The sequence below is a fragment of the Plasmodium chabaudi genome (assembly GCF_900002335.3).
Source record: "Plasmodium chabaudi chabaudi strain AS genome assembly, chromosome: 5".
Taxonomy (NCBI): domain Eukaryota; phylum Apicomplexa; class Aconoidasida; order Haemosporida; family Plasmodiidae; genus Plasmodium; species Plasmodium chabaudi.
The window spans coordinates 576,031-591,352 of record NC_030105.2 but is presented as its reverse complement, the minus strand read 5'-3'; the positions used below and the strand labels follow the sequence as shown (position 1 = coordinate 591,352).

General features: G+C 23.6%; 5 protein-coding genes across 5 annotated transcripts; 4 read left to right on the top strand and 1 right to left on the bottom strand.

Moving 5' to 3' along the window:
* Positions 1-210: 210 nt before the first annotated feature.
* Positions 211-1,084, top strand: PCHAS_0516100 (conserved Plasmodium protein, unknown function; the record flags this gene model as incomplete). Its single annotated transcript, XM_016800183.1, has 5 exons — positions 211-345; positions 504-560; positions 632-675; positions 819-953; positions 1,057-1,084. 5 exons carry the CDS (start codon positions 211-213, stop codon positions 1,082-1,084), a joined length of 399 nt encoding a protein of 132 aa, XP_016655217.1.
* A 430-nt stretch (positions 1,085-1,514) lies between these two features.
* PCHAS_0516000 (mRNA-decapping enzyme subunit 1, putative) lies at positions 1,515-4,451 on the bottom strand (the record flags this gene model as incomplete). Its single annotated transcript, XM_016800181.1, has 1 exon — positions 1,515-4,451. One exon carries the CDS (start codon positions 4,449-4,451, stop codon positions 1,515-1,517), a length of 2,937 nt encoding a protein of 978 aa, XP_016655216.1.
* Positions 4,452-7,875: 3,424 nt separating this feature from the next.
* On the top strand, positions 7,876-10,023 carry PCHAS_0515900 (ribosome maturation factor RimM, putative; the record flags this gene model as incomplete). The annotated part of the gene is made up of 2 exons (XM_016800180.1): positions 7,876-9,734; positions 9,915-10,023. The coding sequence occupies 2 exons, from the start codon at positions 7,876-7,878 to the stop codon at positions 10,021-10,023; spliced, it is 1,968 nt and encodes a 655-aa protein (XP_016655215.1).
* Positions 10,024-10,503: 480 nt separating this feature from the next.
* PCHAS_0515800 (conserved Plasmodium protein, unknown function) lies at positions 10,504-12,918 on the top strand (the record flags this gene model as incomplete). Its single annotated transcript, XM_016800179.1, has 5 exons — positions 10,504-10,573; positions 10,717-10,988; positions 11,079-11,271; positions 11,457-12,481; positions 12,676-12,918. 5 exons carry the CDS (start codon positions 10,504-10,506, stop codon positions 12,916-12,918), a joined length of 1,803 nt encoding a protein of 600 aa, XP_016655214.1.
* Positions 12,919-13,282: 364 nt separating this feature from the next.
* PCHAS_0515700 (conserved protein, unknown function) lies at positions 13,283-14,957 on the top strand (the record flags this gene model as incomplete). The annotated part of the gene is made up of 3 exons (XM_737869.2): positions 13,283-13,412; positions 13,663-13,932; positions 14,047-14,957. The coding sequence occupies 3 exons, from the start codon at positions 13,283-13,285 to the stop codon at positions 14,955-14,957; spliced, it is 1,311 nt and encodes a 436-aa protein (XP_742962.2).
* Between the last annotated feature and the right edge of the window lie 365 nt (positions 14,958-15,322).

Sequence of the window (15,322 nt, the reverse complement as noted above, 5' to 3'; positions counted from 1 at the left end):
TTGTGTTAATTTAAAAATGCAACGTTGTATCATATATATGCTTGTTAACTATTTTATTCGATTACTTTACATTAAAATAGGAATTGTATAAACAGCTTTGCCTTTATTAAAATATATTTATAACTTAAACAGTAGACAATATTTTTTTTTAAAAAATTTTAATGATAAAACAACTGCAAATTTCACATAAAAATTAATAAAAAAAAACAAATGGACGATTTTATAAACAATGATGCCGAATTAAAACGAAAGGCCTGGAATTTACATTTTTCCAATAAAAGATCTATACATAAATATAAATTTCAAAAAAATAAAAAAAATAAATATATCATAAAATGGGTTAAAGTTCGAATGCATTAGTACAACATTTGCATTGCATATACACACGTTAGAGGAAAAGTCTGTGTGCGCTCTCATGTTTTGATATTATATATATACATATATATGCATATGCATATGCTATTTTTTGACTGCATTTTATTCCTAAAAATTGTATATTTCAGGAAAAAGACGAAGAAAATCTGTTTGAAAGATGGAAAAAAATAACAACACTAAATGAGGTATTTACAATCATGTCGTTATTCTACCATTTTATGAAAAAACAAAAAAATATATTTTTTTTAACATATAGAAATATACATCCGACTCAGAAGAAGAAAATTTAAAAGATGAACGGTAAGGCTTGACTTTACATTATTTCTTAATATCCATATAAATGGTAGCAATAACCATTTTTTGTATTAATTAATTTAAAAAAAAAAATAAAACATATCTACTATACATATGCATGTATTATATACTTCCCTAATACTGACAAGACGGACGAACAAAAGTGGGGGCACCAAATTAGTACCACAAAATAACATTACGAGAAGAAGTTATAGATTAAATTTACAAAGCATTCTTCAAGAAGGTGCACCTAAAAAAAGTTATCTCGACCCAGATAGTGATATGTACCCCCCAAAAAATACACACACACACACACATTACATTTTAAGGATTATAAAATGGTTTATATAAACATATATTTCACCTTTTGAATGATTTTCAATTTAGGTTTCTTGAAGACGAGGATAGCAGATAAATACATTTTTAGTATCATCGTGGATTTATAATTAAATTCACTCCTGGTCTTTATCAGTTGTTATTTTTTTCATTATTTTTTATTCAGATTATATTTATGCCGTATATACAGTCCGTTATTCCATATATTGCATTAAACACAACATTTAAAATGTACACATTAATTAGTGTTACTAATTAAATGATGGGCACTGTTAATAAAACAAGAAATAAAACAAGCACGAATATGGGTATATAAATATATAGTATATCCCATAAAAAAAAAAATTAAAAATGTAATAAAAGCAAATATTCCTTTATATCTACTTAAAAAAAACACATATAAACATGCATAATCATAGTTATCCTTGAATTCTTTTGATAAACGAATAGATATATTCTAAAAACATATATGATGATATAAATAGTTTATAGGTATTCAAAATATATTATTATGTAAATTTAGCGCTTTTCAATAAATTCTCCCATATAAGGTTTATAAATTCTTCAGATTGTAATGTTTCTTTAATTACATTATATACAGTATTTTTGTTTAGAATTATATTTTTATTTTTAAAATCGTCCATATTATTATGATCACCATAATTTTCATGTTTACTATTATATTGTTTATTTTCATGCTTGTTCATTAAATTGTTATTATATGCATATGAATTAGTGTTTGGTATTCGGTTTACAATCGAATTTGTCATATTGTCTTCATTTTCCATTGAGTTTTGCATTTTTAACAAAACATCATAGGAATCTATATAATTATTATGTATAGGTTTATTTGTATTATTTACAGTATGTGATTCAGTATTTTTAAAATTCGATTTTTGTTGATCATTCATAGCTTTATTTGATGCTAATTTCATAATATCTAACAATGCATTTGTCATAGCTTTTTCATCGTGACTATTATTACATAACATATTTATATCTTTATTATAATAATTATTTTCAACCGATTCATTATCATCTAATTTTTTATTATTACATTCATTATCGTTATACATATTTTTATAATAAGCATACATATTGTTGTTATTATTATTATTGCAAGTATGTTCATTGTTTAGTATGTACTCTTTATTGTGTTCAAGCATCTCTAGTGATTCTCTTTTTTGATAACTTAACTTTTTCATATTAATATTATTATATGAATTATTTAAATTTCCATTTTTCATCATATTATTTATTAAAATATCTCTTTCAGGTATTTCATTTTCATTAAAGTGAGATATACTTGAGCTATTACTATTATTTCCATTTTTATTCATTTTCATTCTATCTCTTACACTTTTGATTTCACCATTTTCATCTTCATCATTGTCATTATTACTTTTCTCTCCAATTCTTATAAGTTCATTATCAACCATCCTAATATTTCTACCCATGTCTAACATCGACATATCATCTCGTTCTTCTTTTTGATTATTATTTTTATTTAATCCCAACAAATTCATAATAGCTTCTCCACCTGTTTTTCCAGTAATTTCTTTGGGAAAATAATTTGTTTTATCATCAGATAAATTATTTTTCATTTTACATACCCCATTATTATTTCCTACAATCTGTTTATCATAATGTGTATCTTGTGAATATTTTTTTCCCAATTCATCTTTTTTATCGTCATTTGATAGACCTTTAATAAGATATAATAATTTACGGCCTGCTTTGTCATTATATTCTTGCATATTTTGATGTGATCCCATTTTTACATTATTATAATTTTCACATAGTTTACTTTTATCAGTACTTAAGATACTATCACCACTTTCATTATTACTAACATCAAGAGGATGCCCATAATCCATATTTTGATTTTTCATTGGTCGAATTAACATATCCATAAAATGTTCATTTCCATTTATACTACTATTATCATGCGTATGGGATCCTACTATTTTATTTTTTTTATTTATTTCATTATTTTTAAGTATAGATTCTTTTTTAACAAGACCAAAACTATTAATATTATTACCATCCATTTCATTATTACTCACATTTATGTTCGTTATTTGATCATCTAATAGGTTTACACTACCTATAGAATGATATTGATGTTCTATACTTTTCATTGTTTCTTTATTTATGCTATTTTCATCATACCAGTTATTTATATTTTTTAAATTATCTATACTTGGTACTTCAGAGTTAGGTACAAGCAACATGTCATTATCATTAGTACGGGGCTCATTTTCGTCCGAACCATTTTCTGCATTATTAACTGTATTATTATCACCTTTTGATAAAATAAAATTAACGCTTTTATTATAATTAGCAATACTATTTCTTGAAACAGTAGTCATTGGATTATCTTCATTAGTAGTTAAAATATATTGTTCTGAATTAGCATATGATTGTTTATTTTTTTTTCCTTTCTGTTCTTTCGATATGTTTCCAACTATATTTTTTAAAACGGAATATATTTTTTCTTTTTCTTCTGTACTATAAAACCATAAACTATATATACTTTTTGATTTATTTTCTTCATTCAAAATTTTATAAAAAATATAATTTTGATCTGTTGATAAATTCATATTACTATTAATATCTTCTAATAAATGATTTTCATTTTTTTTATTTGTTATAATTAATCTATAAAAAGGTTTTAAAGACCTTTTTACAATATAAAGAAAACCTTCTATATCTGCTCTTTTCCACTTTAATTCATTTTCGTTCATTTTATATACTGTTACAAAACAGGATTTCATAATAATTTCAGTTATATATATATCTATACTTTTTAGCATTTTAAAACATATCTTTTCTCGAAGTAAACTCATTTCTTCACTTATATTTTCATCTTTCTTTTTATTTTCTAAATTATTCATACTTATATTATCAGGTATTATTCCTATTGACCCATTTTTATTATTTTCTTTATTTGAAACTGTTCCGTCTTTTTTCTTATCATCTTTTGGTGCACTATTTCCAATTTCTTTATTTGTTTTAGATATACCATCATTTAACTTTTGAGTAACTTCATTAGTGCCACTATTATTGATATCATTATTATTCCCACTTTTGGTGCTGACTCCATTTGTCTGTCCTTTATGCTTGTCTTTATATTCATACATTTTCCTTGAGGCATACGAATTATAATCATAGATATAAGAATTTTTATTATGTTTTAAATTATATGAATAATGATAATTATTATTATTTATCATACTTCCATGGATATAAGCTGAATTATTGTTATATCCCCCTCCACTATCATAAGCCTTATAGTTACTCATATCTCCTGCTGTTATACTATTTTTCCCACTCTTATTATTGCTCTTGTGTTCATTATAATTATATGAACAGTTCATATCATAACGACTCACAGCGTTTTTCATTTTGCCGTGATTTGTGGGGACGTTATTTTTTTTTTTCATTTTGCTTGTTGCCAAAACAAAAACAAAAAAAAAGAGGATGCGAAAAAAACAAAAAAAAAACAAAGGTTATAACTAAATTTTAGAAGCAACTAAATAAATGAAAAATTCGCACAGAATAAATTGGAATAATTCTAAAGATAAAAAAAAAACAGAAGGCGAATGCTTCTAATAATATAGCAATTAGCGTAAAGAATACATAATAGGCGTATAATATAAAAGATAAATTAATGTAAAATGGTTATATATGCATATATAGCTAATTTTTATCGCTGTAAATTCAAAAAATAAAAGCAATATCAAGCATACACACACATGCACATACGTACAAAATACATGCTCATATATATATGCTTTCTTGCACAATATTAATTTATCATATTTATAAAAAAATTGGGAAATTTAAAATAAGCAAAATATATTTTAAATCTTCTCAAAAAATAAAATCAAAAATAAATGACAAAAAAAAGTTCCAATATAATAGTTATATATTCCTATGGATTTATTTAATTGTTATAAAAGTATGTATAACTATAAATCCATATGCATATGCACTTATGTATAACACATATATAATATCATTAAAAGACCGAATTATTACAAATTAACAAACGTGAAAAATAAAATAAAAATATAAATGGTAATCCAAAGAAACGTCTACTATTTTCATGATGTAAAAATGGGCACAGGCATGCTATAAAAAAATAAATAGCTACAGTCTTTTTTTATAAAATAGGATTTACCTATATGTATTATATTTACACATTGTGAATATATTTAAATAGAATTATGAATATTGTTATATTCTCATTCTTTGTTTTATTCTTGGTCTTTTTAAATTTTATAAATATATACATATAGATATATAAATAATTTGTTTGCTTATTTACTTTCGCTCGTTTCTGTTTTCTTTTCACATTCCTTTTTGTATGCACAAATCGATTGCGCTACTTGTATATAAACACAAATAGAGCGGAAAAGGTCTTAATAATTATGAAAGAAATTATATAATATATAGACGCAAAAAAATAAACAAATAAATACATAAAACGCTAAATAAATGTAATAAGTATATAATCATATAATTCATATGCGCAACGATTTACATTTAATATATATAAAAAGAAATAATTAATTATAATATAGCAGTAACAAAATGTTCGAATAAATTGAAATATGGATTTATTTTATAAAATCGAGCATACATACACATATATATTTACATATGTATATGACATATATAATCATAAACACACTGAACGCTATTATATACATATTAATAATATACTGGATTATCTTTTCTGTAAATTTATACTCTACGCATTTATATAAGTTAAACTGTACATGCATAAAATGTATAAGCAGGCAAATGTAATATTTACATATACATACATATGTATACATATATTAATATATAAATCCAACAAATTGTGATACTACCCAAACTTGTGTAAATTACTTTGTATAATATATTTAGCTAACTAAATTTATAATTATTGTTTTTATGAATTCTTTAACATATTATATATTTTTTGTATTCTGCATATGTAAAAGTTTCAATATTTTCCATAATATCTTGTAAAAATATACATGCTTAAAATATATATATGTAATATCATGGAAAAAAAATGTTTTTATAATCTATTCCTTTATACATAATATAATAATTATATATGAACACAAAAAAATATATTTCATAACAAATATAAAATGAATGGAATAAAACTTTGTAATTCTGGATTTTAATACATTCATAAAAAAAAATATAAATATAAAATGGAAAAAAAAATTAAAAAAAGGAAAAAACGAAATGAAAATTGATATATAAAAAAATGAAAAAAAAAAATTATTTTTTTCTTAGTATATCAAAAATTATGCGTATATAAAATAAGTTTGCTAATGCAGGCGGGCTATATAGTTTTTTGCGTATTTATGGTGAAGGGCTTAAATGCTCATATATGAAAACAAACTATCGTGCTTTTTTTTTAAATAAATAATATAAAATAATATTTACATAAATAGCACATTATGATCAGGCGATATATATTTTTTTATTATATTAAGCTTTGAAATTTTGTATTTTTTTTCCATTTTGTTATTTTCTTTTTATTTCTCATCATTGCGTCTCCTTTTTTCCTCTTTTTAATTTAAACGCGATATTTCTTTTACATGATTTTTTAAAAATTTAATCATATCAAAAGTAAATGATAAAAGCCAATGGATTATACAAAAAAAATTCTTAAAAAATAAGCACTTTATCATTATTATTATATTTGGGGGTACTTATATATAATTCATTTTATATATTTATTTCATTAGTTGTGACAATATAATATTATTCTTTGTCAAAAATGTATTACCCAAAAGTAATGCATATCAGACTAAGCCATTACAAATGAACCTCTCAATCATGAGTTTATGTCATATACATAAAATATGGAAAATCGTTGGAAAATAGGAATATTCAAAAGGACAATAAAAAAATGTATTTTTTCTCTTTCTTTAAAACTTTCATAATGTATGTATATATACAACTTAGTCTCAAATTGTAAAACTCTTATTCGATTTTGAGGTTGGTCTATGAATATATAAGTAGTAACCATATACAGGGTCATACAAAATATTATGCATAATGCATATACATTTATACACAATAAAATGAATAGTACTCTCTTATTTTAGAAATATAATAAGGTTCTCAAAATAAAAAGTCTTATTCTCTTTCTCTTTTTTTTGGCTTGGGAAATTTTCATTATTTCATTTGTATTCGCAAATAATTATGTAAGAAACAATAAATATAATCAGCATACACCTTATTATCCTAGTCAATCGCTTTTTAATATATATATAATATTTTAAAATTTTCCATTTACAAACTTGTACAAAAAATAGGTACTCTTTGATAAGCCCCTACCAGATAACCATATTTCTTTCACCTCATATACCCACCGGTTCTTTTATTTTTTTATTTTTCGAGGTTAGTAAATTTAAAATGTAAATAGATTTTTACAATGACAAAAAGAATTTTCCTTCCTCATAGTTCACCAAAAATATATTAACAAAAATAAAATAAAAATTGTGCAAGTAAAATAAAGATAAATTGTTTGCCTATAAAAAGGGAATATGTGCTATTGTTGTAGCAACAAAGTAGAATTATCTCTACCCTCTTCGATGAATATTTATATATATAAAAAAAGTTAGTAATGAAGAGAAGGGTTCACAAATTATAATGACAAATATCCATAAGTAAATGTGATAACGAAACGGAGATATAAATATTAATTTTTTTCTCTCCTAAAATTGGGGCTTGACTTATATATTATTTTCCTACCCTTTCATGGGAAGAAATAAATATTTAGTTTATTAATTTGTTATCTCTTTTATTTATCTTTATCCTTCACCTTGATGAGCTAAAATACATACGTAAATGATAAAATGTTTTGGAAAATTGAGAGGAACAATTATTCTGTTTAGTTTTCTTTTGTTTGCTGAGACCTGGGTCAGTAGTCTGGCCTGGAATAAAACATCAAAAACAGGCAGTTCACCATTGGTTAGGGATATACCATTTTTAAATGATTATAAAAAAATTGAAGGAAAAAATGCATATACAAAAAGAGGCAAGCCACATGCAGAACCATATCAACACACAAAGGATGTGCAAAATAAGAGTAAGAAGCATACGAAAAGACATTTATTTTCTTTTTTTTTAAAATATGACACACTTTCATATTTGAACAAAGCCAATGTGAGAAATAAAACTTTTTCAAGTAACCACAACATAAAACATAGAAATATTTTTGGGAAAATTCAAACAAATGAAAAAAACATCTTAGGTATGCATATATATTGTTCAGACGAAAATAATAATATAACAAATAGTGATAATAGCAATTGTGATAGTACAAAAAAGGAAACATCAGAAATCGACACCTCTCAAAATTCTATAGAAGATAAACAAAATAATGTTTTGTCAAATGAAGATAAACAAGAAGAACGAAATAAGAAGAGACAATTTTTGACAGATACAAAATATTACAAGCGGAGCAAATATTCTAAAGCGGGGAAAATAAAAGAAATAAATATAAATAATAATGCAATATATGATAATAATCAAATTTTTGACAATATCATAAAAAATGATGATAATATATTGACATATGTAGAATCATTTGAAGATTTGGAAAATTTAAAAAATAAAAATAACAAAATAAATAATATAAACAATAGTAATACTAATCTTCCGGATGTTTTAATAAAAAATTATTATGCAGATTCAATGAGACCAAATGATCTAGATCTTATTAAAAAAGATAATAATTATTTAGAAAATAATATAAATACTAATTCGCAAACAAATCAAACTAAAAGTATAAACAAAAATAATATTTCATTTATGAATGAGTTTTCTGTTATTGGTGAGATAGTAGGAGTACATGGATTACAGGGATGTCTAAAAGTAGTGAGTTTCACCACATTTAATGATATTCGATTTAAAGAAAATAGTTATCGTTACCTTTTTATGAATTCCTATCCATATCCTGTACCAATAAAAATCACATATGTAAAAGAATCATTAAAAATTGGATTTCTTTATATTAAAATTGAAAAAATATATTCACGAACGGATGCCTTAAGATTAAAAGGTTGTCTTATATGTGATGATAAAAGAGATTTTCCAGATATTGGTGAAAATAAATATATATCTACAGATTTACTAAATTTTGATATACACATTTTTAATGATCCCACTAATATGCCAATAGGGACTGTTTTTTCTTTTGTTTCTAAATATGACTACATATGTAATAAATCAGTGCAAGATATTTCTGAAGATTTAATTAAAATTGAGCTTAATAAAAATGTATCAATAAGCAAAATATTCAATATTTTAAAGGCTAGCCGAGCTAGCGAAAATACGGAAGATTTAAAAAAAAAACATGCACCTGTTAAGGTACTTATCAACCGTAAAAATTTTAATCTTTATCAAACGGAAGAAAATATAACTAAAGAAAATTATGACAAAGATGAATCAGACAAAATAAAAGGAGACAAAAATTATTATGACTCATTAGAAAATTTTGAAGGATATTCATATAAAAAAATTTATAAATGTGAATTTTGTGATGATATTTATGATAATTTAAAAGAAGCAACGGAACATGAAAATTCACATTTTCAACATGACGAAGAGATGCTGTTTCATTCGTCTGAATCCAATGCCAATAAGGAATCCCTTTATGAATTGACTGAAGATGAATTAAAGAATATTAAAAAAAAAATTAACTAGTAAGAAACAAAGGAAATAAATTTTATAATAAATTCCTATATTTATTTCTCTACATACATATAAATTTTTTATATGTTCTATACAACTCCATTTATTTTATAATTATTTAAAATAATATCCATGAATATTAATAGAATTTCATCATTTTATTTATATATATTTTTTTTACCTTCTTGTAGTTTCTTTGTTCCCATAGTAAAAGAAAAAACAATAAGACTGGTACATTATGAGCACAAAAAAATTTACCTAGATATATCCACAATCTTTTTGCTAGACAACCCCAAATAATCCTATTTTTAAATCATATATATTTTTTTTTTAATTATTCAAAAAAAAAACAGTTGCATTGCCCATTTTAATGTTGCAAATAACATTCTGGGAATATAAAATATTTGCAGAATTTGCTCGTTTAGTTGCGACATATTTTTTCGTCTTTTATTTTTTGTTACATTATTAATGCACACATTTGTGAAAACCTCAATGAAGTTTTTCTTTTATTTTATAAAAAATTCCGTTTTTATAACCTTACCCTAATTTGTAATTTTTAAATAAATCATTAATTTATCTCATATAAAAGTGAGGCTATCCAAATATTTCACACACACATATATAAACCCTCTTTGGTTGTATAGACACTGTTTTTTCAACCATATCTGCTTCCTTCCTATTTCTATGCCTTTCTCTATGTATGTGCAATCCTATATACTGTGAATTAAATTCGTTTTTATTAAGTAACATATTTTCTAAATAATTAATAAGTATATTAACATGAGGAAAAATACTTTGTCATTTCTTTTGATTTTACTTTGCATATTTCCTTTTCAAATAGTAGAAAATGGTTTGGAAATAAAAACATAAAAACAATAATAGTGTCATAAATAGTGACAATAAAAGAGAGGTGATAAATTATTCATTTCTTTCTAGCCTTTTCCAATCTTCTCCATTTCTTTCTCCTTTTTCCTTTTTCCATACCCCTTAAAGCCGAACACCTATCCATGGATGAAATAAAAAATGTGATGAAAAATTATATTTTGAATGATTCTACAATATTTTTTCATTTCTCCTTCTTATACTTATATAACATATTAAGGTGTACATTAACTCAACATGTTTTTGAGTCTTACCCCGATAAAAATTATGAAAAAGAAATACATATAGTAAAAGAACAGTTGTTATATTTAAATAAAAATCCACAAGACATAAGCCAATGGAGCTTTATCGATTTTAATCTTCCACAACTTTTATTGTCATCCGTAATTCGAAACGTTTTCAAAATTTGTAGTGAAAATATATTTGTGTGATTATTTTTTCATTTATTTTTTTTGCAAATTTTTTTCCCTTAGATTGAGGAAATAGAAGAATACATGAAAAATAATGGAATAAATTTTTTAGAAATGTACAATGAATTAAAAGACCTTAATCCTAAGTTTCGAAATATTTCAAAATTAACTTTAGAAGTTTGTTATGATTCAATTTTTTCAGTCGAAGAATTTAGTATGCAACTGACAATACTTCCTTTTATTTTAGAAAAGCTAGGTAATAAGAAAAATGCAGTAAACCTAAAATAGACATGCATATGCAATTATACATATTTATCTCTACAACGTGATGATCTCATTCTTGCTCTGTTCGAGAGTGAACTGTTTTGTATGTAAACAATTTCTTGTGAAATATCCATTTTTATAAATGTTTGGTGATCTTATTTTCCCTTAACTATGCAGATATATCAGATCAAACATACAAAGACGAAATAAAGTATATGCTAGCAAAATCTTTTAATTACTTTTCATTTTTTGTTTCAATAATAAACGAACAAAATAATAAAATAGTAGACATATATAAAAAAGAAATTAATGTTTTTATAAAAATAAAAGAAAAGTTTAATATAAATTCTTTGAATGAAAAAAATTTACTATCTCTGTATGATGAGATATATTTAAAAAATAAATATGGAGAAAAACTTACACACAATTTATTTGTTGTATTTAAAAAAGTCTTTTTTTTAGAATCGGCTAATGATATATATTATTTTAATTATATTGATATAGTACCTATATATATAAAAACAATAAACGGGTTATATAAATCTAGAAAATATAACATGAAAAAAAATTACTATACTACAATAGAGAATAAATATAAAAATAATCTTAAAATTAATGAAGGAATAATAATGATCAAAATTGTTAAACAATATATAATTGGTGAGTATGCAAATAATCCTACATACTATGATGCTGATACTATATATAAAACTATTATGCAAGAAATACATAAACCTATAATAGGTGATACAGATACACAATTTCAGTTACTTTATTCAGAAAATGTTGATGTAGCAAAAGAAAAAAAATTCATAAATGATGATGTAACATTAAGTCTTATTATATTAACAGACATTAACATAAATATGAAAATGCTTTTAGATAATATGAATAATATGGTCTTATCTGAAGATATGCTTTCAATTAATAAAGAACCAGATAAAGAACGAATAAAACTCATGGGTTCTTGTATATATACAAATAAATTACAACCACCTATTTTTAGTGGCTTCTTTTCTAGGGGACTTAGTACATATATCCTTAATAAAGTTATATCACTTCTCACCCCAAATAAACAATTAATCTATTTATCTATTGAAAAAACAGAAGATGCATCTAAAATGAAATCTGATGTTATTGCAGAAAGAATTTTTAGTAGTCGTTGGGAATACTACGAAACCGTTTTACTGTTCGAACGAGATGTAAGTTCTTTTTCTTTAATATTGCATTGAGAAAAAAAACAAATGGGCAACAGAAAGTGAAAACATATGATGCTATTATCTAAATCTATGCACAATCTAGCGATTATGCACATATCGATCGAAGTTACAACAATGGTTGTTCTTACTTTTCTATTCCCTTACTAACCAACTATTTCATTGTTTCCTTTTTCCAGGCCATAATCAAGTACGACGAATTCAAGCACAACTACAGATGCGATGTATGTCTGACCGGATATAGTGGATTATACACATTATACATTTGCATATTACTTCCAATTATGTTAAGTCTAATTATTTGTTATTATATATATAAAAGAAAAAAATGGATGATAAATAATAAAATTAATGTAAATTCTGCTAGTATGCAAAATAAGAGAGTACCAATAGAACCAAATATTCTTCCATTAAAATTGTAATTTTTTTTTTTATCATAAAAGCTGTTTCACATTATTATCTTACAAATACACATTTTTCTAATTATAAATTTTCATGTATATATTTTATATATACTTACACATTTATTTGTATGAATATTTTTTCTTAGTTTCAATGCACTTTTGTTATCTCTTTATGTCATTTAATTTTTATCAAATTTCCATTAACCTTTATACACATAAATAAAAATAAATAAACTTTCCATTCGCAAATCGCTAGCTGTTCATATTTTTTCCCAAACTTATTTTATGATAATTTATATCTTTCGAAATGAAAATCAATTTATTGCCAATATAACCTGGAATATATTAAAAAAAAAAATTAATAAAAAGGATGTGATAAAAAATGAGTAATACCAATTTAAATATAAAATCAAATGGGTATAATAATTATGAGAACAACAAAAATTCAAAGTCACAAAATTTCTCCGATAGTGATGATGAAGAAGTGGAAGCATTTTCTATTGTAGTAAACAGTATGTCAATACATGGATAAGCATATATATATGTATACTTATTATGTGTAAACAAATAGTAGAACATATAATATATTGTCAATATGCAGTTTTATAAAAATTTGTTTAAATTGGTTTTGCATAAATTTATGACATGGTCATAAAATGCCATCCGCGTTTGTATTCTTCCGTTTTTATCACCAATTATGTATGTCCTTATTTCACAGTCTTTTTTCATTAGTTTGATTTCATTTTATTATTACCTTTACAGAAGAAGGGAAATTTTATAAGAAACTTTATAGCTTTATCCAGTCTAAAGCCGAGTATATTTCTTTAATCCTAAGATCGCAAAATGTAACCAAAAATGAGGATGCTATTCCCAAATGGGACTATAAAAAAACATATAAAAAACCGATACTGAAAAAAAAAGAAAATGACAAAGATAGAGAAAATGCTCTAAACACAATTAATCAAATCGTAAAAAATAAATTCTCAAAATATTCTGATGATCACATTAATTTGTACATGAAAGAGATCCTAGGTAGGTGCACTCTTCGATTCGTAATTCCACTTTCCCATTTTCAATTGTTTTCAACAGTTTTGATTATGATTACTGTATAATTCACGCCTTTTCCTTTTTGTGCCTACCCTTCAGCTAACCCGCCCCAAGAAAATTGTTCCTTACATAATGTTTTCTTCCAAAGAGACGAGAAACAAATGTTTATAAAACATAACTTAATTAGCTACATTTTAAATTTTATGGATTTTAAAACATTAATACGATTTAAAGAATGCTCAAAAATAGACAATGAAGTTGTAAGTTTATATCTCCGAAAAATTTTATATTCATTATCTTTTAAAGACAATGAAATAAAAACAAATATCCATTATTGGAAAAATGTAATAAATTATTTTTTTTTAAAAACTGGTACATTGAGACCAATAGATAGAACAAATTATTCTTTAGTTTTAAATGAATTAGAAAAAAATAAAAGTTTTTGTATTATTACAAAAGATTCAATGACATCAAATATATTTATAAGCTTAGATTATTTTACTGAAAATCTAATCAAAACATGTAACCATAATAATCCATTACCACACACATGTGATGATCAAAATGAAATCAAAGGGACTACATATTTTAAGTCAGAAAAAATAACGCTTACTCAATTTATTTCTGAATATTATAAAAGATTACAAATTAATGATGATGAATTAATGTGGAATTTATTTCATTTTAGAAAACATCCAGAATTTTTATCATTGCTTTTTTTAGAATATATTAAATGTATGTTATCTGTTCTTAATAAATATAATGGATCTTGTATTTTTAAAAAAACAGAATATTTAGTTAATTCAGGCCATCATATTTCTCATCGAATATGGATACAAATGTTTTATGAGTATGGATATGAGCCGACCAAAGAAAAAAATAAAGTAACACAAAAGAGTATACCCCAAGAAAGTAAACCAAAAAATACACAACTTTCTTCATCCCTAACTAATAATAATAATAGAACCTTATATTTAACAATTGCTGACCATTATAAATGGGATGCATAACATTTGACTTTGCCTTTTCCCAATACGTTTGTTTAGTATTATTTATTCATTTTATATTCTTAATTAAAAATATATAGTTTTTATATTAATGCATAATATGAGGCAATAGTGTTTTGTTTATGTCTCGTTAATGTTTTTAAAAAAAATTATCAAAAAAAATTATTATTAAACAATATAAGATGAATAAAATAAAACATTTTTTAGTGAAAAAAAAAAAAAAAAATATATAATAAAATAAAAAAAAGAATTGTAAACGGAATATTGTTAAAAATGTCAACCATATAAAAAATTTAATTGTCTATATTTTTTATAAGGTTTCAATAAATGAGATCACTATTTCGAACATATTTAATCTCATTTTTTTT